Source organism: Ostrinia furnacalis, unplaced genomic scaffold (genome assembly GCF_004193835.3).
Source record: "Ostrinia furnacalis isolate ACB-3 unplaced genomic scaffold, ASM419383v2 OfSCF4042, whole genome shotgun sequence".
Taxonomy (NCBI): Eukaryota; Metazoa; Arthropoda; class Insecta; order Lepidoptera; family Crambidae; genus Ostrinia; species Ostrinia furnacalis.
Genome location: NW_021134281.1, coordinates 103,016 through 126,370, shown reverse-complemented (window position 1 = coordinate 126,370; position 23,355 = coordinate 103,016). Strand labels below are relative to the sequence as shown.

General features: G+C 37.1%; 1 protein-coding gene across 1 annotated transcript; it reads right to left on the bottom strand.

Annotated features, from left to right (window-relative positions):
• Window positions 1–5,728: 5,728 nt before the first annotated feature.
• LOC114358583 (THAP domain-containing protein 2-like) lies at window positions 5,729–9,792 on the bottom strand. Its single transcript, XM_028312581.1, has 4 exons — window positions 9,485–9,792; window positions 9,005–9,179; window positions 8,472–8,549; window positions 5,729–5,762 (listed from the first exon to the last, which is right to left on the bottom strand). The coding sequence occupies exons 1-4, from the start codon at window positions 9,553–9,555 to the stop codon at window positions 5,760–5,762; spliced, it is 327 nt and encodes a 108-aa protein (XP_028168382.1). The 5' UTR covers window positions 9,556–9,792; the 3' UTR covers window positions 5,729–5,759.
• Window positions 9,793–23,355: the final 13,563 nt, after the last annotated feature.

Sequence of the window (23,355 nt, the reverse complement as noted above, 5' to 3'; positions counted from 1 at the left end):
CTATCAACGTCCCGTAAAGATCCAAAAACCGGGGGATTCCGTGGAATAGTAGAAAATATCATTTTTCAATGCAGACGCGACGGCTCTGGCCTTTCATCGGTTTCACAAGCCATGAATCCGATGCGCTATCTCATTGGGAAATTTAGCGTAAACCATCAACGAATCGGCGGGTTCTTCGAGTATATGCCAATGCATTTAGACATCCCGCAGAATACAAAGTTTTTGTCGGCCGATTAAGTCGGCTTCAACTTTGTATGAGGCCGATATCAAATCGGTGTAATGTGCACACTCCCATACATGTTTATTGTTCACACTGATTAACGGCCCGACCAAACTATCGGCCGACTAAAAGTATGTAGTCTTTGGGGTGGAGCATACGTTTATTAATGTTTCTAAAATATTCTACTTTTCACTAAGAAAAATTGATCCATTTTAAAATTGCCCATATAGAGTATTTTACTTCTAATCAAACAATATTGTTTTCAAATTTAAAGTAAAATATTACCTAGGTATCATTTATGAAATTAATTTTTGAACATTTTGATATTCAGCTACAGGCCTACAGTACAAAGAATTACTTAAATCACAGAATACCCTATAAACGTAACAAATCCAATATAACTTTACGCGTAAGGCCGCCTGTACACGCTAAGAAAACTCGCTAGGCCTATTACGCAAGAATTCGTGTCGTTTCTACACACGAATCGTGTACATTGCTCCGGCGCTGACCAAGAAATAACTCTTGTCTGTGCCAGATACGACACGCTGCGGACACGCTCTGTGTGATAAAGTAATTAGTCGTAGCTAGGTCCGACGAAATTCTTGTCTAAGCTTCAACCACACCAACGCGTGCAGATCGCCATCGCAACCCATGACAGGTCGCGCGGACTGTCTTGGGTCGCGCGACCTTCATTCATTGGCCTATGATCGCGCCGTAATCGAGGTGGCGATGGCAATCTGCACGCGTTGGCGTGGTTGAAGCTTTATCTGCGCCAGACACGATGAAATTTTAGCGTGTGCAAGAAGCCTAAAGCCGTCATCTTCGTTCCAAGCGTCAAACGCAGCGACATTACCGGGAACACTCGTCTCTAACGACACTCCCTAATGGCAGGATAGAGGCAAATAATCCACCGATCAGCGTAACTCATAAATTATTCATTCAACAATTAATATCAGATCGAGGTGTGGAAGAGTTGGGAACAGGTGCTGGGGATTGATAAAGATACACTGAATGGTATATTCTTATCTTGAAGAGATGTAAACGGGCTATTTAGACTAATCGTTGTGCAAATCTTTGAGGTTTTGAATTGAGGATCTATTTATTTATTCAATGTGATTACATTAGCAGCCATTAAATGTAAAGAGATTGAGTAAATGTAAAAATAATCACATTAAATGTGCTGAATGTTAAAATTATCGAATTCTACACTGAAAAAATGGTTTGGTTACTGCTTACACAAACATTCATTGTAATGAAAAAAAAAATTTTTAGTGTAATTTAAATAAAATAACTAAGTATTATAATAGATAAATAACTACGTATTTATCTCTAAAATAATAACAAATTATTAGGTCCTTTCTAGATGTCTATTTTCCAGTTTAATGTGTTCATACAGTTAAATAATAAGTTGGCTTCATACTCCACAAGCAACGTTTATTTTACCAAACTCTTTTTTACGCGCCCATTCCCCAAACTCCCTATAAAAGAGTCATTGAATATAATATTCTGGTAATAACACTTGGAATATTTATAAAGTGGGCAACATTTCATTATGGGGGCATGTGTGAGCGACAGTAGCGGTTTAATATTTAACAATTGCGGTGGTTTAATTCGATGCGGTCGGACCAAAACTATCAAATTTAAATTGGACACAAATCGGATGGGCCGTGAATAAAAAAATATTTGCGTATTAATTTGTACTGGTGATTTGGTTGTACATGCATTTAAAATGGATTAACGTGAGGTTTAATGTTTGTTTCTTTATCAGATAAAAACTGGAGGGATTGCGATGAAACTATGTACCTGTTAATTGTGTTTAATGTTTTTTTCTCTCTTCTTTTATATTTTGTTCATTTTCATTTGATTTCGTGAAAAATAAAGGTTTTTCTATTTATATTTATATTTCTACCTACCCATCGGATAAGACAGGGTATTTTCCACACACATTTCTCTGTTTAGTTTAAAGGGAAAATTTTCTTTGTTCAGATTTAACTAGTGTGAGTTTGTATCGCAACATCTATTAGTCACTTTGATTCTAGTTCACTAGAAACTAGAATTCTAGATGATAACAGGTTGTACAGAGTTCTGTATAGGCGGTAATACTATCCAGTAACTGCTGTACGCTCTACAGTGCAAACAAACCTAATAACTTTTTATTTCGCTCCAATTGCGAAACGTTTTCCACTACCCACTATTTTAGCATATTCGTTCCGTCAGACTATATCGCCGTAAAGATACCAAAACAAAAAGAAGTTTAATTGCATCGCCAGTCAAAAAGGTACATTTGAAACACCTGAGACTCAAACACACACTCGAGTTTCAACTCTAAGTCTGCAAGTTGAAGGTTTGAATTGAAATGAGGATTTGACTCTACATTCTTATTTCTAAGCTTCCATTTCGCGCACTTTAGAGTAAATGTTCTTGATAATAAGTGTCTTATTTTCACATGTTATATTATTTTCACATAGATATTTAAAGTTCTAAACATGTTGATAGCAAATTAGGATAATTAACACTTAAGGCACTCGTATTTACTGTAGTATAAGTACCTATACTAAAATTATAAAATAGGAGAGTTTGTTTGTTTGCTTAAAAACGTTAATCTCAGGAACTACTGGTCTGTATATATAATATACAGACCAGTAGTTCCTGAGATTTAGTATTTATATTAGTATTTTTCTGATCTTATAAAATATTTATCATTAAAGTCCAACGTTAGAATACATTCATCTTATTTCAAGCTCGTTTTGGCAAATAAATTTATATTATTTCTGTGAAGTAGCCGACTGATTATGGGTTTGCAAATCCTTCTTAGAATTTAAATCATTATAATTTGGTAAATATTACAAAACCACAGATTTCCTGGATAAATATCACAAATGGGTACTTCTACCAGTATTCTCGATTTAAAGATGAATTCGATTTCTATGAATTCGTTAAAATGTACAGTGTTTTGGTTAAAATGATTTACCAAGAATTTTCTACATTTCCATGCTTTATATTTTTAAGAAAATGCGTTGTAGAAAAATAATACGAATACGTGCTTTAAAAATATTTTAATCTCTCGGTCCAATAATGAGAAATGTCATTGATATAATAACTATTATTTGTTCATGTTTGTTTTGCATCGCATTTACCTCTCAGGTAGACCAGCCTCATGACTACATAATTATTTATAATCTTTTTTTTTTATATGACAGGAGGCAAACGAGCAGACGGATCACCTGAAATTAAAACTAATTGCACTTTTTTGACACATACACAATCACAATTTTGACAACATGTCAAAAGTCGACGATTCACAGCGGCAGGTCGGCGGGTTTGGGTTGTTCATAAAGTTATGAGAATGGGATATTTCTAACCATAAAAAAAATTGGAATAAAGAATTTTCTTAATTTTTCACTAAAATCTGGAAAAAACAGCATTTAAGTGGACATGACAAGTATGAATGTAATTCTTAAACGATACCCTTCGTACTGCATACGTTTTCACAGCTTTGTTTGCATAAATACCTACAAAATCAATAATTCCTAAAACGAATATTTGTACTTCACAAGTACCTTTGTAAAAACGTTCCAGTGCAGCTGGATTCGGGGAATCGCCTGTGAATCCAATAAAAGCTGTACGCACAATAAACCGGGATTTAGGAATTTGCGCGACTTTTATTAATACCGTAACATTTACTCCGTTTTTGAGTGGCGCAAAAAATTCTAGTCGAAATAAAATGGTTAGTGCCAATATAAAATAAGAACAGTGTGCTTGTATGTACAGTCGCGGAATGAAAAGGTTCGTCACCTTAGTGTCGGTTTTCGCTTGCACTAATAGGTACTGTGAGAGTCAAACCTGCCAACATAACAGTGCAAGAAACAGTGCTGATAACATTTAAATAAATATGACGTTTGCTAACGAATAAGGTTTTGTTTGTTTATTTTTCTATCCCATCCATAAAGTTAATATTCCTTCGGAATAGAGCAACAATCACGAGCTGTCAAACGAAACCAAAAATGAGATGTCATTTGTGTGTGTAAATATAAATATGTGTGCATGCTAGTGATGTATGTCGTTACTTTTCACATGAATATCGATATCGATTTATATTAATTAACACCTAACAGTAGTAATATTAATGGAACTAAAATAGGATAGAATGTCCATATACAATCCGTATATGGGAGAGTGGAAAATAAAAATAAAACTCAGAAGATTAAAATGATTTAACTGATTTAATTGAAAGAGCAACAAACATCAAGACATCCATACAAACTTTCTGATTTCTAATTAGTAAGAGTAAGTCAATAATTAAAAATGATAATTCTGACGATATGGTAAAAAATAGGATTCTAACGAATGCGATGTATAGCCTGACCAGGAACATAAAAACCCTCGCCATGTTGCGGAAAACTAATGGTACTAATTTCTTTTAATGGCAACAGTAAATGAAAACTTCATTGTCATGTCACCTTGCATGTCAGTCTATTGCTGTCAAAGTGTAAACAAACTTTATTTTAAATGTGCGCAATTGATTTTGTGAATTAAATTGCTAAAATCTTTTTATAGTCGTGAAAGAAAAGTGGTTTACAATGTGTTAAAGTATTTGTCGAAGAGAAATACTAAGGGTTCGGACAATATTTTCATTGAATAATGTTTCCGACAAAGGTTGTCAAATTGACTGACATGTTTATCGCATAGTACAGTCCACTATGAAAATTAGCTGTGTGTTTGTTTCAACTATCTATTTTAAATTTTTTTGTCACTTTCTAAGTGTTGAATTTTATGGAATTGGGAAAGAAGTACCGAGTTTGAAGCGTTCATGAGCAAACATTGCAGTTGAATATTCAAATTCTGAATTTGACTATTGATGAATAATAAAATAAATCATACTAGCTCGATTGATAGTTTCATTTAATTTATTTAAACCAGGTTACCTATAATAATATTTTTTCGTTAATTTATGAAAATATCAAATTAGCCCGTAATCCTGAATCCTGATACATAAAGTTAGCCTATTAATTTAACACAGGTACGACTGTACTTAGTGTTGCACTATCAAATGCAATTGACGCGCCTCTATGCCAGGGTTTTTATGTTCCTGGTCAGGCTATAATAATAAAAGACAATGCCGGAAATTGGCGTCTTTTTTTTTTCGCGCGGCCATCGACCAATCCTTGGTTTTTGATTACAAAATAGTGTAATAAACCAAACTTACTATGACATGTATACCTCTAAACTCAGTCTGAAATGAGTTACGAGCATCAGAAGTTTGATGATTTTCATACTAGATGTGCTGTTTGCGCGCAAGTTTTGTAAGAAATTGCAACAAAATAATGACATTGTATGTGTAAACAAACAATACCATCCATTAAAGGATCCAGACATCAGTGTGCAGCAGCGCAATAAAAAAATAGCGCAATATTTTGTTACAATTTCTTGCAAAACTTGCGGGCAAAAAGCAAATCTAGTATGAAAATCATTAAACTTCTAATGCTCGTAACTCAGTTCAGACTGAGTTTAGAGGTATACATGCCATAGTAAGTTTGGTTTATTCCACTATTTTGTAATCAAAAAACAAAGTTTGGTCGATGGCCGCGCGAAAAGAAAAAGACGCCACCTTCCATACAAAATCTGGCATTGCCATTTGATAGGACAGCTATTCATTTATCATTATTGATTCTTTGTCTATTCATTTAAATGTTAAATTTATTAAATTATCGTTGTCGGCCGTTTGGCGTAGTGGTTCGAAACGGACTACTATTCCGGAGGTAGCGGGTTCGATTCCCGCACAGTACAAACATTTGTGTGCATGAACATTTTATTATTATGTTTAGTATGTTAATTAACAGGTAATAAAAAAATAATACTTTTCCAAGGGCACTTCTCATTGCCCTCGGAAAAGTATTATTTTGTTTAAGTAATTTCTCAAAGTCAACTTTGATACATTTTTTAATTTTGTTTCGTACCTCAATCTTACAGGCAAATATGTTTCAATGATACATTTGATAATAAGATATCTGTGACTGTTAAGTGGATCTTGATCGAATGAATGGACAACCAAAGAATCAAAATGATTTTGCAAATCAATATGACGAATGATATCTAGAACCGTCTTATCAAATTTGTTTTCATCAAAATTAAAATTTGTTTTTAATTTTTCTCGAAAATATTTTTCACACTTTAAGCAAACATTTATCACATCTTCAGAAGGATATATTAAAAAACCAACACCAGTTTTATCAAAGTCTTTCCTACTTATTAATGAGTCGGCCCGAGCCTGTGTGAGGGATTCCAAGCAAACTTCACAGTGTATGTTCCTTCGAATTTTTTTAATGACAAATCCTGCAATGTATTGTACGACTGACTTAACAAATTGTGTAAAATCTTGTGAAGAGTCTGGTAATCTATCTAATTCTGATATTTCTGATATATATTCCTGGTCTTTTTCTAAAGGATCTTGTATTTCAAATTCTTGTTTCATTTTGTTAAATATTATAGAGCAATTAATTCTGTCTGTCGTAGAAGTTGCACCATTAAGTAAAGTTACTTTTTCCAGCTCTAAGCAATTTCCACATTCACTAAGCTTGACCTCAGTGTGACAAAGCAATCTCTTATAAGCTGATACAAAATTTCTTACTGTAGGATTGTTGTTAAAACCACCCATAGATCTAATTGCACTAAAATAAGTTTCTACGTGGTCCTGTGAAAGTTTGTATAAAGGCAAAAATTTCAAAGGACCTTTCTCGATATAATCTACATACAGCCCTTTCAAAGCTTTAATATTAACTAAGAATCCAGAAAATCCGAGATGTCTTGCTGAATTTATTATTAAAGTACCATCTTCGTATTTTAAGTTACAGAAATAGTCGTAAACTTCATCAAGTTTTTGAAATATAATTTCCTTGTTCCTTTCAAATAACGGTTTTTTATAACCGTATGAAAGGAAATTCCGTGAATTAAAAATATCAAATAATTCGTTAACCATGCGTATGAATCTAACAGTGGCTTCTGAGTTCTGAAATTGGCGTAAATTCAAAAAGTTTTGGCAATATTCTATGGCTGTGGCAACAGACTCCGATAACAATTGTACGGCTAATTTAACTTTCATTTTTTGTTTCATGAAATTTATATGTCTGAAAGTTAACTTATTGGCAAGTCTCAAGCCTTCTTTTACTTGAAGGTCGTACAGTTCTGTTACAAATTTAAATTCTACTCTCTTTCCGTTACAATCTATAAATGTCTTCTTATCATGAAATATACCTCTTATAAGTTTTAAAAGGTGACACGGATCAAATAAAACATAATATTTTTTGTTTTTTAGATAAAAATAAGGAATGATGGATTCAGTTGTAAATTTACATCCCAATAATTTGCACATGTTTAAATTAGAGGATATGCCATCAAAAGTTATTGAAGCCACGGTACATCCAGTTTCAATTAAAAGAGTAAGACATATTTTCAGCAAGTTTTCTTTTTGAGTAGCTGTAAAAGCCCGCCCTGGAAAGAAACCTACGGGTAGTTTCCAAAAGTGGTTGATTGCTACGACAATAAATACAAGAATTTGATTTGCCACTGGAATTTCATCCCCATGTGAATCGTTCCCGAAATTAACATGGCCATAGTGATTCTTACCTACAAACTCAGTATATTCTTTGATGCTCATTTCATCGAAAGTTAAACTTACAAGAAGATCTTTTGTTTTGGCTACTTCTTTAATTGTATTAAAAGATTCTTCTGTAAATCCAGGAGCACAATCTACGCGTTTATACCAGTTTCTCAGAGTATTTACATGTGGCAAGCAAAAAGAAAATTTTTCGCGAATGTAACTGTATGATCTCGGGCTATAGAAATGGACCGTTAATGCAAATCTTTTCAATTCGTCACAATATGTAGTTGACTGAGATATATCACCTCGAGCTACAGCATTCGTTCGGTCGTTTAAGGCCTGAATAGTTTTGTTACTGCATGTTGCGGCAATGTCATTTAAATTATCACAAAGCCGAGGACATTTTTTAAATTCATCAAGCAAAGATGCTAAGGTTACAACTTTAATTTTAGTTCGTTTATTTTGTGATCTTAAGTTTCTAATGAGTTGCGTTTTCTTTTTTATTTTTTCTTGCAATTTTGCGCATTTAGATTTAAGTTTTTGGAAAGAGGTCGATGGTGTGGGCTGAAGCTGTGGTGTCGGCGGCGGAGATCTAGACGATAATGTAGATCCCTCTGGTGTGGGCTGAAGCTGTGGTGTCGGCGGCGGAGATCTAGACGATAATGTAGATCCCTCTGGTAAAATATCTCTGTTCACGTACGACGACATTGTGCGTGTAGGCTTTACTTTCATCTGTGAAAAATAAAGAAAGAATTGACTATAGAAATCATAATATAACTGTGCGTGTTGGCTTTACTTTCACCTGTGAAAAATAAAGAAAGAATTGACTATAGAAATCAAATAAGATTTTATATTATTATGAGGGTAGTTGAAAATCTTCATGCCCACCCGAACGGACGACGCCGCGAACCGCCAGTCTACTTGTGACCACGGCTGCAGCATCGCAGCCGAAACGTCAAGCCGTGAGTACATAATGTAACTCATTAATAAACGTCGCGTTAAGACCCGTGTTTGACTATTTCATAGAAATCATAGTTTAATTATAACTTATAGTTAAACATTTTTTATCAAAACAATGAAAACAACCAGATCAAGGTAATAAATTGACATTACTAACCAACGAAACATCATCATCAGAAAATGAAAATATTTATTGCCAGAAATAGTATTATTTTAATTAAACTTACCGGAACAAACTCTGTAGGGATTGCACATTTTTTCAACGTGATTCTGGCTCCAATTTTTCGAAAACATTTACTATCAAAATGTTTGCTACATAAAGTGGCATATTTAGTTGGAATCCAATTTGGACGATTAATTAATTTGAGCCATGTTTTTCTTACATCTTCGTTAGTCGGAAATCTGAAAGATACTTTACTAATTAGTACCTATTATAATAGTCAGAAACTCATATTATTACATTCCCAGGTGACTGTGATAGACAGTGCACAAAATATATTTATCGATTGTGGTACAGCCCTAGTGTAAAACGAAAATTATTTCTTTACACAAAATATTCATAAATTCTGGATTATGTGCATGAAATCTTTGCTTACAACTTAAATTAATGTTTAAAGAACATAATTATCACACTTAGTGCTTAAAATTCTAAGCGCATTCACAAAAATAAAGCTAAAGTTTGGAGGTGTCGATTTCAATAAATTTACCTGTGAAATGAATATTTTGCGGGATTATTTCTCTGGTTTATATCACAATCCAGGACGGAACAGGTCACCATTGTATTACAATAAAAAAATTCCAAAACTATACAGGATTTTACGAAATTTTTAGAAAAAACTGTGATTTGAAATTCTGCTTTGTGCCTCTATGTGTCACTGCCTGTCAAATCTTTTGCAAAAATGGTTCTATTGACGTGACGATGATAGCATCACACATCTCTTTTTATCACACAGGGTTGCAGATAGTGACATCTCGCTCGCTCATTCTTTGTTGCTCTATTCCGAAGGAATATTAACTTTATGATCCCATCAGTGCAATGCAATGATGACATTGACCAATTGACAATAGTTTTTTTATTTAAAAGAAATAATAATGGCAGTTTGAACCAACAAGAAGGTTTTAGTTTATCAATCATAATAATCTTCTTGACAAGATAAATCGTCAAACAACTTTGATCTGAATAATTTTGAACTTTACTCACGAACAGTTAAAGATTATTTTCTCTAACTCGAGATTATTCTGTAACATAGTTTCAAAAGGTAATATGTGCTCGCGATTCGTTGAAGGAATCAATTTGAAAACTGACGAACCTTTTCATTCCGTGACTGTACCATGAGTTTACGTTAGGTGAGCTCGCTAGCGACTGCGATTAAATGTATGTAAGAAAGAAAGAAATAAAAACACAGTAAGCGCAAATTATAAGCAACTAGCTTTCCGCCCGCGGCTTCGCCCGCGTGGAATTTTGTCTGTCACAGAAAAACTTTATCGCGCGCGTCCCTGTTTCAAAAACCAGGATAAAAACTATCTTATGTTCTTTCCCGGGACTCAAACTATCTCTATGCCAAATTTCATCAAAATCGGTTGCGAGGTTTAAGCGGGAAAGCGTAACAGACAGACAGACAGACAGACAGACAGACAGACAGAGTTACTTTCGCATTTATAATATTAGTTGGGATAACAACACAAAACGAATATAAGTATAAAATAGTGGGCCACTGTGTCAATAGGCTCCCGCTCAGCATTTATCCTGACATGCTCGTGAGGGCATGTCAAGAAACTGGTCTTCCGCGAGAGCCCTTGATGACATAATTTTGTGCAGAAAGACCATGAAACATCGTGTTGAAACGTCGCGTTTTACCAGCTGGTAGAGTATTATCATCAGTGTCAGGTCATTTAGTTTTCACTCTCAGGTCCACAAAATAGAGAAAAAAATTAGAGGAATTCAACAGACGTAAATACTCGTTTGAAGGTTTTGGCCTACACTCCAGCATTGGTCAAATAGGAAGGCATAGTACTCATGTAAACATAACCTAGCTTTTGCTACGGGTTTGCCCAACTTTTAAATACCGTAGCATTTACTTTTTTGAGAGTCGCAAAAAAATCAAGTCGAAATAAAACGGCTGGTGACGGAACAAAAAGAGCCCACAGGACGCGCGTGACTGGTGTACGTTAGATCTGTCACTTTTATAATTCTACATATATTGCGGACTTTTCCCTTTTGGAATATAAAATGCGGAACTTAAGTTATTTGCGGAAACGTTATTAGGGCTGGAGGAGTTCGTTCTAACCTTGTAGATGACTCTGTTTTTATATGCTCAAAAATTGTTACAGTATACATATTATTATATGTATTTGATAGTTCATTCTTAAGGAATTTAAGGAATTGTAGGTATTTATTTCTTTATTATTACATTATTTAGTTGGCTAAAACATATTTGATTTAAATAGTGTCTTAAATCCTCTTGAGGTTTGTCTAGACCAGTGGTTCTTAACCGGTGGTCCCTGGAGGCATTCCAAGTGGTCCACGAAGACATCGTAATAAACAAGTGACGTGACGTCATGACGTGATGAGTCGAGTCAACACAACGCAAACGGCGCACAGTGGGCGAGAAATCAACCTGCCCTTTCATAGGATTTTGAAAAAAAAAGTGGTCTCTGACAAGACAGAAATTTGGTAAAATGGTCCCTCGTGACTTAAAGGTTAAGAACCACTGGTCTAGCTAGACACTATTATTATTATTAGAATATTGAGTACATAATGTAAAACAATGAATACTAGATACGCTATTACACATAGAATAATTCTCATATTATGAGCTCTATCAAGAACCAAATCAAACCACAAAGTCCTTTATTCAATTCAAAGGAAAAACAAAACACTGTTTTTGTTGTCTTCGCCACTAAAAATTCGCCGTCTGTTTGTTCATCATACAGAAACTGCACAAGGAATTTAGATGAAATCTGGCTCAAAGAGAGACTGGTCTGCATTGTATTCGGAAATAACACGACTTAATTTTACAATCCGACCAATCACAGCTTTGAACCGAGCTTTTCTATTGAATGGTTTGGTTTTAGCTTCTAAATACGATTTTAGAATACTGCTATGTTATATGCGGTTAGCGCAGCGTAATGAATGTAAATAGAGAGTAAATAGGCAGCTATATTTGATGGAATCCATAATCCAATGCCTAAGGGAGATCTGTGTTTAGCAGTGGACGTCCTGTGGCTGAAATGATGATTATAATCGAATATTGAAAACAAGCTTCTGCTAGCAGATTTCCCTGGATTAATTATTATATCGTTATAAATTACTAGTATTCCGCCCGCGGCTTCGCCCGCGTGGAATTTTGTCTGTCACAGAAAAACTTTATCGCGCACGTCCCTGTTTCAAAAACCGGGATAAAAACTATCCTATGTCCTTTCCCGGGACTCAAACTATCTCTATGCCAAATTTCATTAAAATCGGTTCAGAGGTTTAGGCGTCAAAGAGAGACAGACAGACAGACAGAGTTACTTTCGCATTTATAATATTAGTATAGATAGTATAGATTCTGGTGTTTAACAATAATACTGTAAAGTTTTATCAAAGTCTCTTCAGCACTTTTTACGTATTTGTGACAAACGTCTATTTCATTAAATTCATAAGTAGGTATGTTATATTAGGTGACATGTATAAATATTTGAAATAAATAGACCATCTTTCTTTTACTATAACAATTAAATTTGTCAAACTCCATACAAAAAACATCGGTCATCGTTATAGTTACGAATAAAGTTAGGTGTTGCAACTAACCTAAGATTATCTAGAGTATTTTAAGTATTTTACACCTATTTAAAAAAATAACAGTTTTAACTGGATCCAAATATAAACTGAATAATATTTAAAAAAAAGCCATTAAAACTAATTACACAATAGCCTGCAGCGCTTGCAAATCCGCCCGGTCCAATAATTCACCGTGGAAAAAACCGGATAGCCCACGCCCACCAAATTCGCAGTATTAAATTGTCCAGTAAAACCGGATTGCCTTTGCTTTATTAGTGCACTAATTTGATTTTATGTCCGCCCGCTGCGGTCTCTAGCCGTGACCGGAAAGTAAACAATTTCCGCCATTTTGTGTGTCCGACTTAACTTCGGCTCTTGAATACGCCTCTTGTTAGTGTGTACGCGGCTTTGCGACACTTTTTACTTTGTGCTCGTGCTTTATTTGTTTGGAGATTATAAAGGTAAGGTTACACAAGATGGTACCATTTTTGGAATCAAGGTGCTTACCATGAGTTTACGTTAGGTGTGCTCGCTAGCGAGTACATCAAAAAATCTATTATTTCTTGAAAGTAGCCGCTAGGGGCGCTGCCATACATTTAATGTCATTTTTTACGCAGTCGCTAGCGAGCACACACTGGATTAATTTTATAGCTACTTACGTTTTGCATAAGTTACCTACCTACACTTTTTTGGTTTTCAAAAATCTGCTTTTTTGCCCTTTGTAGGTATACGAGGAACACAAAGGATCAAGGAGATTTAATGAAACAATGAAATGAAACAACCTTCACACAAAAACAAACAGGGTGGATTTTGATGATTGATTTGTGTGGCTACTTTTTATCGAAAAGTAATTGGACGGATTAAGCTAAAGCTAGTTTAAAACATTTTAATTTCTTTCATAAAACACTTTGGATTATTTAAGTTACATTACAATACAGTAGTTATTATCATCATTGTGTAAATAACTCTGAAATCTTAACTCTCTACAAATCAATTTGTAGAGCGAATTGATACCGAAATACAACAACCCATAAATATTCAGTCAAGCAAACCTAACTTAAGCCGTAAACGATCAAACAAGCGCATTCGCAAAATGCATTAGTGCGTTTATACGTGCGCATGTATCTTGCAGAACATAAACTCAATCGTGGGTCAACAGGCTTCATGTTCCGATAGTGCGTAAATCTCAGGCGTGGGGCCATGAAATAAGCTAACTCTATCTAACTCATAAAATTCATTTATTTATGCAAGTAGGCGTTTAAAAAGCACTTTTACACGTCCCAGTATTAACCCTACCACTGGTGTCTTTTAAGATAAGTATTTGTAATACATATTTTGTGTACATACAGGTTTTTTTTTTACTGTATTGTATATTCTGCTCTATGGGTGTGAAACGTGGAAGGTCACCAAGGTTATCTCGCACCAGCTGCAGGTCTTCATCAACCGCTGCCTTCGCCGAATTCTCGGCATATACTGGCCCGAGAAAATCTCCAACGTCGAGCTATTGGAACGCTGCCACGAAATTCCGATCAACCAGCAAATCTAGCGCCGCAGGTGGAACTGGATCGGCCACACTCTCCGAAGGGACCCCGATCACATCCCTAAGCAGGCTCTGGATTGGAATCCACAAGGAAAACGCAAACGTGGTCGACCCAGGCAAACTTGGCGGCGCACAGTAGCGGACGAGGCGAAGAAGATCGGCAAGACCTGGAGCGAGATCAAGCGAGAAGCTCAAAACCGAACGAGATGGAGGACTGTTGTGGACGCCCTCTGCCCCATCTAGGGGACATAGGACCATAAGTCAAGTTTAGTAAGTCATTGTATATTCTGCCTACAACGGATTAAATCGCGTGCTTTGAGGAGTTATATTAGTCGGTTATTCAAATTACCTTTTTGTCATACCTTTTAAAGTATTTTAATTATGTAATTATACATATAAAGATACTGCCTGCCTAAAGTGCCTAAGCTATAATAGAGCCATCATAAAACCTAGAGAATTGTTTACACCATTTTAAAGTGTGTTTTAAACATTCAATATAAAATAATGTGAATACAGGTTTATTACGTAATAATAATGACTAAATAATTAATACGGCGTTCAATATAAATATATAAAATCATGTGGCGTTGGTGACCATGGATGGTTTAATAGCAACAACCGCTATTTTCGGGTCTCTCCTCTCTAAAGGCCTATTCAAACCTGAGCGATCTGTGGGTAGAGGTAGGTACATACCGCGCGGGTTTCGCTCAGGTATTTAGTATCAAGTATCGCGGCTAGAGCGACCTGAGCGATATTCGCTGCCACTGTGGGTAGAGGTACATACCACGCGGGTTTCGCTCAGGTATTTAGTATCAAGTACCGCGGCTAGAGCGTTTTCTCTGCCGCAGACGGTAGCGAATACCGCTTAGGTCTGAACAGTATTATTACCGCATACCCACTGGGTTTTCTCTGCCGCAGACGGTAGCGAATACCGCTTAGGTCTGAACAGTATTATTACCGCATACCCACTGGATTTTCTCTGCCGCAGACGGTAGCGAATACCGCTTAGGTCTGAACAGTATTATTACCGCATACCCACTGGGTTTTCTCTGCCGCAGACGGTAGCGAATACCGCTTAGGTCTGAACAGTATTATTACCGCATACCCACTGGGTTTTCTCTGCCGCAGACGGTATCGAATACCGCTTAGGTCTGAACAGTATTATTACCGCATACCCACTGGGTTTTCTCTGCCGCAGACGGTATCGAATACCGCTTAGGTCTGAATAGGCCCTTACTCCTCTTTCTATCTATCTCCCTACCAACAACCACTCTTTTCGGGGCCCCAAGACTTTGCAGCAAACTATAAATAGGGATACAAACAGAGCAGTGTCGTCGCGTGCCGCAGCAACGTAATGGGCTATTAGGCGATGCTATGCGTGTACCTGCAGTCGGTTATGCGCAAGTGAATAGAAATTGCATTAAAAACTTATGAACATTTGCTCTGATTCTCACTTTGTTCAGACTGGTTGGAAAGACATGGTCCAGTGTGAGTTCACATCAAACGCGCTCACTAGTGGGCGCGTAATAAATTACATTAAATGAATGACGTATTGTACAGCGCCTTTTTAGGGTTCCGTAGTCCTGACAAGGAACCCTTATAGTTTCGATATGTTTTTTTTTATGTGACAGGAGGCAAACGAGCAGACGGATCATGTATGTCTGTCTGTCAATCTGTCTGAGGTTTTGCTTGAAAACTAGTGGCACTAGGGAGCTGTAATTTTGTTGAGGTATGTATATTAATTACGCCGACAAAACGGTAGAAAAGGGAGGTTGATTTTTTTTTTCATCTTCTACCCCATAGTGTGGGGTATCGTTGGATAGGTCTTTTAAAATGGCTTCGGGGTTTCTAAGACCATTTTTCGATTTAGGGATCCGTTTGCAAAATGTTAAAGTTTAAAGTGCCAATGTGTCCGAGTAGGGCGTCCCCCCACCCCCCTCTAAAAACTAAACTGTTGATTTGAAAAATCTTTAAAAATTCATGATAATAGTGCTTTTTATGAACTTTCAAGGAAAACTATAGTGGTTAAGATAGATCAGTTAGTTCAAGAGTAATAGTCGTTTTACTCATGTATTATAAAATTTCATACGTAATAAAAATTCCTTAGAAGAAATTATCAAAAGTGACTCTAAAGTCACATGAAGACGTAGTTGCTTACTTCTGAATATTGATATATTGTGTTAATTAATCTGATATATTGTGTTAACGACGGACAACTACGGAACCCTACACTGCGCGTGGCACGACACGCACTTGTTTTGACTAGACTGCATCCCACTTAACACCAGGTGCAATTGTGGTCAAATACCTGCCCCATTATGCAAAAAAAAATTTAAAAAAATTGCTTAGCTTTTCATGAGTTGTCGCAAAAATACTTAATGAGACCCCATAGGCAATTGTATGGTTCATCAATACCTCTGAACGTACCCACGTAGCTTGCAATCATATTACTTTTCGGACAATCAGGGTTCAAGCACACAATGTCCTAAACAAACTGGGGACAATTACGTAAAGCGATTTTCCAATTTGTGTGTTCCTGGAATTGAGGATTTTAAGGATAACGACAGGTAAATGTATCATTATATGGCTCCATTTGAATAATCGTATAAATGTTATCAGCATCATTAATAATTTTCCGAGCCATTTTTAAGGTCAAAATAATGCTCACCTATGTTCGCGTTAAAAACTATTACTAGCTCTTTAAACATGTCGCCTGTAAGCAGCAAATAATAAACGTTTTAAATGCGTCAAAATAATTACTATTTTCACTGTGCTCTTTTCCATAAATTACTTACATTTCGCTCAAAATTCCAACAGCGTTATTACGCAATTACTTGTATTATTGTTTTTCTGAGCGTAAATAATAAGCGTCATAAGAAAGAACAGACTTAAGCCCTAAATATTCAGTAAACGGTTTCTACAAGCGCCTGAAAGTTCTCCTCATTATTTAAATTACGACCATCTTCAGGAAAATCTGAAGATAGCACTTATTCCAGATTTATTTCTATGACCAAAAATTTCGCTTTTATCTCTTAGGTGTTATTGGGTAAGCACCTATTTTTTAGATTAAAAACGTGTCGGTAAAACGACGTTAAGGGAAAAAGTTTCATTAAAAAAAGACAAAAGGCAAAATCGAGTAGTTATAGGAGGTACAGCAGATGAAAAGTGCAAAATACTTTTTCTTTTCTCTTTAATGTCATACAAATCGGTTGTCTGTCTCTACATATATCATCAAGAGAGCAAGGGAACCTTCGGTCATTACAGCCGAATTGCATTTTCAGCTCTAATTTTTATTTTAAAAAAAGTTTCATCTGAAACAATGGTAGCTGGTCGTTGTAACGTTCTTAAAAAGAAAAAAAATCCGTTTTAATTTAAAAAAAAATATTTTTTTATTTTAAAAATCCGTCAACCCGCCAGTATTTCTACTTATTCGTTAATCTGTGCCAAAAACAAACTCGTACAGTTACGTCAAACTCAAGTCCAATCCACACACATCGCTCACCAAGACAGGCGTCCCCCCATCACAAAAACTTCTCAAACACAGATGTATCACCACCAGCGGGACGCGTAGAGCCCACATTATTAACGAGCTAAGTTTTAATTGTGCTACGCCGTGTCAGCACCCTTTGTTACTTATGAAGTGTTTAGTTATTAAAGTAAGCACTTGGATAAGTAATCTATGCGAGGTCTAGCGAGATTAATACGGCGTATAGTTTTAGCGCTGTGATGAAGCGGTGAAGTTTTGATTACAGCTGCAAGCGCTTAATCTAATGCTGGATTCTTAGAAAAACAGTCTGGTTCTTATGGTTCATTAGAAAAGACGTTAGACATTGATATTGAAACTTTAACCCCCTGTGTATCTAGTGGTGAGACTGATTTCTCAGAAATAGTGGTATCGGTTTCAATTCCTAGTAAGGACAAAATGTTCACTCAGGTTAGTGGTAAGGTTTTCTGATCCCATTCGGGTAACACTACCAGGATGAGTTGCACCATCTTACTTTAACAGTAACTATAACAATAACCGGTGTTTTTGTATGGAGATTGACAGTTTTTTGTTGTTTGTTAAAGTTAAAGTAAAATGGTGCAACTTAGCCCTAGTTTGTAACCCATAGCAACAATGTTAAATGTGATATGTTTCAGCAGTTGGAGGTAAGATATACAATTCCTCAATGACCTTCCTCTAACTTGCATTATGCTCCTTCGGTCATTGTTAAATTATTTCCTTAATTTTAAACAAGGCGCTTAAGAACGTTAAAATAAGCTCAATATTTTACCCGACTGCGCCAGAAGGAGGATTATGTTTTTTTTACCATACCTTTAAACAAACAGAACTTTAATAAAATAGCTTAGTATTCTATCTTTATTAATATCGAATAGTAACATATTATTGCTTATTTCATCCACTTCCTCGTCCACCACAAAATCGATACCAGAAATGCGTCCCATTATCCGTCCAAACCGACGTCATTATGGAATCGATATACCAATTCGTTACAAAAAAGTCGATAGTGCGCGTGACGTGCCTCAATTACGTCATACATCTCTGGCCGTCGCGACACGAGGGTTAACCAGTCGAGTGGAGGAGCTGCGTCTGTCAACGTCGCGCGTCAAATAGCGCCCATTAACATCAGAGGCGCTCAGTGACGATTGTCTTGCACACACGGAGGCGTAGAATAGTAAACAAGGTGCTCATCGCCAGCAAAAGTGTTCTGCTGTACCCGACACCAAACCGGTAATCGCAAAGAAACTATAAAAGTAGTGTCAATATTTGGAGGCGACACAATATAGTCTTATCGCTAAGAAGCAAAAAGACTGGCTATGTTACAAATTATTGTCAAAACCTTAATTACAAAAATTCGATAGTGCGCGTGACGTGGCACAATTACGTCATACATCTCTGGCCGTCGCGACACGAGGGTTAACCAGTCGAGTGGAGGAGCTGCGTCTGTCAACGTCGCGCGTCAAATAGCGCCCATTAACATCAGAGGCGCTCAGTGACGATTGTCTTGCACACACGGACCCATAGAGTAGAAAACAAACTAAACCATAGACAGGTGATCGCGTGGAACTGCGCTAATACTTGATTATTATTCTTTATGACTTTCTCTGCTATAGAGAGTCACAACTACCAAGCATAGTCTCAACAGTACTCATCACATACATCTCTGGCCGTCGCGACACGAGGGTTAACCAGCCGAGTGGAGGAGCTGCGTCTGTCAACGTCGCGCGTCAAATAGCGCCCATTAACATCAGAGGCGCTCAGTGACGATTGTCTTGCACACACGGAGGCGTAGGACAGTAAACAAGGTGCTCATCGCCAGCAAAAGTGTTCTGCTGTACCCGAAACCAAACCGGTAATCGCAAAGAAACTATAAAAGTAGTGTCAATATTTGGAGGCGACACAATATAGTCTTATCGCTAAAAAGCAAAAAGACTGGCCACAGACTGGCTATGTTACATATTATTGTCAAAACCTTAATTACAAAAATTCGATAGTGCGCGTGACGTGGCACAATTACGTCATACATCTCTGGCCGTCGCGACACGAGGGTTAACCAGCCGAGTGGAGGAGCTGCGTCTGTCAACGTCGCGCGTCAAATAGCGCCCATTAACATCAGAGGCGCTCAGTGACGATTGTCTTGCACACACGGACCCATAGAGTAGAAAACAAACTAAACCATAGACAGGTGATCGCGTGGAACTGCGCTAATACTTGATTATTATTCTTTATGACTTTCTCTGCTAAAGAGAGTCACAACTACCAAGCATAGTCTCAACAGTACTCATCACATACATCTCTGGCCGTCGCGACACGAGGGACCAGTCGAGTGGAGGAGCTGCGTCTGTCAACGACGCGCGTCAAATAGCGTCCATTAACATCAGAAGCGCTCAGTGACGATTGTCTTGCACACACGGAGGCGTGGAATAGTAAACAAGGTGCTCATCGCCAGCAATAGTGTTCTGCTGTACCCGACACCAAACCGGTAATCGCAAAGAAACTATAAAAGTAGTGTCAATATTTGGAGGCGACACAATATAGTCTTATCGCTAAGAAGCAAAAAGACTGGCCACAGACTGGCTATGTTACATATTATTGTCAAAACCTTAATTACAAAAATTCGATAGTGCACGTGACGTGGCACAATTACGTCATACATCTCTGGCCGTCGCGACACGAGGGTTAACCAGCCGAGTGGAGGAACTGCGTCTGTCAACGTCGCGCGTCAAATAGCGCCCATTAACATCAGAGGCGCTCAGTGACGATTGTCTTGCACACACGGAGGCGTAGGACAGTAAACAGGTAGGCTCATCTCAAGCAAAGGACATCCTACTGTACATAACACAAAATTTGCAATTGCAAAAAAATTATAAAAAATTGTGTAATTTATTTAGGCGACAGACTGAGGCGGCTATATCGCTAAGAAGCAAAAATACTGGCTATATGACCCTTTGATGTTACAGTAAAGTCGATATTTGTTAGGAATAAGTCGATAGTACGCGTGACGTGGTATAATCACGTCATACATCTCTGGCCGTCGCGACACGAGGGTTAACCAGTCGAGTGGAGGAGCTGCGTCTGTCAACGTCGCGCGTCAAATAGCGCCCATTAACATCAGAGGCGCTCAGTGACGATTGTCTTGCACACACGGAGGCGTAGGACAGTAAACAAGGTGCTCATCGCAAGCAAAAGCGTTCTGCTGTACACGACACCAAACCGGTAATCGCAAAGAAACTGTACTTATAGTAGTGTCAATTTTTAAGGCATGCCAATATAGGTGGTCTTATCGCTAAAAAAACAGTAAGACTGCAGTGATGATTGTCTTACACACACGGGTGCATAGGGCTGAAAACAAATTAAGATACAGACACCTAGGTGGTCAAGTCAGATTGCTCTAACGTAAATTCCGTACTGTTATGAATATTTCTGCTATAGGTACGAGTAGCTGAAATTTTCAATCGTTTCACTTCGATTGACAGAGTGATTGTGGCTGTCTTTCGGGCGACTGTATCTTATGTTACTTGTCAATTTTCTTTGTCCCTTTACAGACTTTTTAACTTCTGATACAAATCTGAAGTTCACAAGAATAAGTGCCCATCCAATCAGAAGCCCTACAATTAGCCACTGTCAGCGGTATGGTTTCCGAAGATCGTCAGTCCAGCGGGCAATGTGTCCCAAACCGCTGTAATGTGCGTAACTGTGCGTTATTCCGTCGTGATCCCATTGAAATGATTGCGTGCTTATATTAAATTATGTGTTTGTTTGACGACGCAATCTACGTCATTGCTTGCAACAATTGCTTTTAATTCAATTGCCCACAATATTATTACTCTATTCCATGTGATAGAATATTCTAGACGCGACAAATTAGGAGAACGATGGTATGTTTGACGTTTGTAGATCATCCTCATTTTTGTCACCGGACATTTACTGCTGACCGTATGTTCATTAGGGGTATCCCTATCCCCAATGATTTCCAAATTAACTGGCTGGCAGCCTGCATCCAGCGCCTTTCTGCAACCTTGCTGAGGTTAAAATATTTTTATACTGGACAGATATATTTGAAACTCGTAACATACATACTTCAAAATAGCACAAAAAGTCAAACTTTGTGTTATACTGTCACTTACCGGTTAATAATTACAAGTCACACAAAAGGAGGCGTAGTTTAAAAGAATCGCTGACTAAAAACTATTTAGTCTAGGTACATAAATTATGATAGTTCTCAAGCAAAACATTGCGGCTTATGCAGTTGAAAGATTTCGCAGCAAAAATGTACAGCCTAATGTGTTGTCGTCTAAAGGCCGATTCACACATATCAGTGAAGTCACAGTTCAGGCTCAGTACCGGCACAGTGCGAAATATTCTTTCATACAGTTTCTATGAGCGCATCCCCACTTGTCAGTGTCAGTGACGACACAGTGCTCTCAGTGTCAGTGCCGACACCGGCAATCACGGAAGTATTCGTTGACGACGATATTTTTTGTCGGATCACGGACGCCGCCACGGCATCAAAAACAAAATAACTTACTTCATAGTTTCTGAACAAGAATATGGAAACAGCTCTCTGACTTTTTAAAATATCCAAAATATTTCACTGACGCAACACTGTAGCACTGATACTGAACTGAGCGGACACTGTGACGGAACTGTGGCTTCACTGGTATGTGTGAATCGAGCTTTAACATTAGCTAATACTGACGTCGTCGTCGCTCAGATACCAGCCCTTACTCCACATTAAAAACTATCCTAGCCACAGATGTCGATTCACCTGAATACCCTCGCTGCATCAGCATTTAGTTTAACCATCCAAACAGAAGACTAACAGCGCAGAATAAATACGCAGACATTAGAATAAATCCTTAGAGAAGCATGCTTTGATCCCGCTAAGATTAAAAGAACCGAGGGCTGCCGCACGGAAAATGTGTACGAATGAATTCGTACCGCAATAATATTCGCATTTTATTAATATCAGAGGTGCTTTTTATTACGGTGAATTGTGGCATAGATGTTTCGAGAAATGAGTAATTTCTCAGTTCAATCTGGCCCGCCGTCAATGAGGAGCCGTTTTTTATTTTTATTGCGCTCGTTTGTCAAGGTGAACCTAGAAAGTGGCCGTTTTTAATGTGTTTGACTTTTATAAATACAGAACCTTAGTAAATAAATTAATGTTTTAAATCGGTCACTGGGGGGATTATTTAGATTAGATACCTACTAGTGGTAAAACATAAAATAATATGAAAAATAAATACAATGTATTACAGATTTGAACTTAATAAGCTATTTAAATTCTTGTTTATGTGTACAGTGATGATACAACAAAACAAAATAGCAATTAATTCACTTTATCAAAACTTAACTTTGACCAAAGCTATTGCAAAACACCAGCTTGTTAAAATTCCAAGCATGAATATTCCTTTAATTTTATCCTCATTCGGAACTAAAGCAAAGAGAGTACAAAGCGTCGGATACTTTTAAACACGATTTAATTGAAATTTTCGTCCTTTGGTGAGTATTTCTCTGAATTCCAATTAGGCATGTGCAAGCACTGAATTGATTTTGAAGTAACCTTTGTGGTCGATTTATCCATCTCACCGATTAAATTTAATAATCTTGAGGTCATAGGTAACCGAGTAGTTTGCGTTAGTATACGACCTTAGTAATCTTTCGTTTATCGTGTAGGCTGTAACGATTCTTGAAATGTATTTTTCAATCGTTAGGAATCACAATTCCTATAAAATGACGATTTTTGAGCATCTTTATTATGTTGAATCAT

What these genes read in the sequence shown, in the direction of transcription:
- LOC114358583 (XM_028312581.1), bottom strand. Translation starts at nt 9,555, where the DNA reads ATGGTGACCTGTTCCGTCCTGGATTGTGATATAAACCAGAGAAATAAT. An exon ending in GCAAAATATTCATTTCACAG is followed by an intron (nt 9,180 to 9,484) that starts GTAAATTTATTG and finishes AGTATCTTTCAG; the next exon opens with ATTTCCGACTAACGAAGATG. An exon ending in TCCCTACAGAGTTTGTTCCG is followed by an intron (nt 8,550 to 9,004) that starts GTAAGTTTAATT and finishes TATTTTTCACAG; the next exon opens with ATGAAAGTAAAGCCTACACG.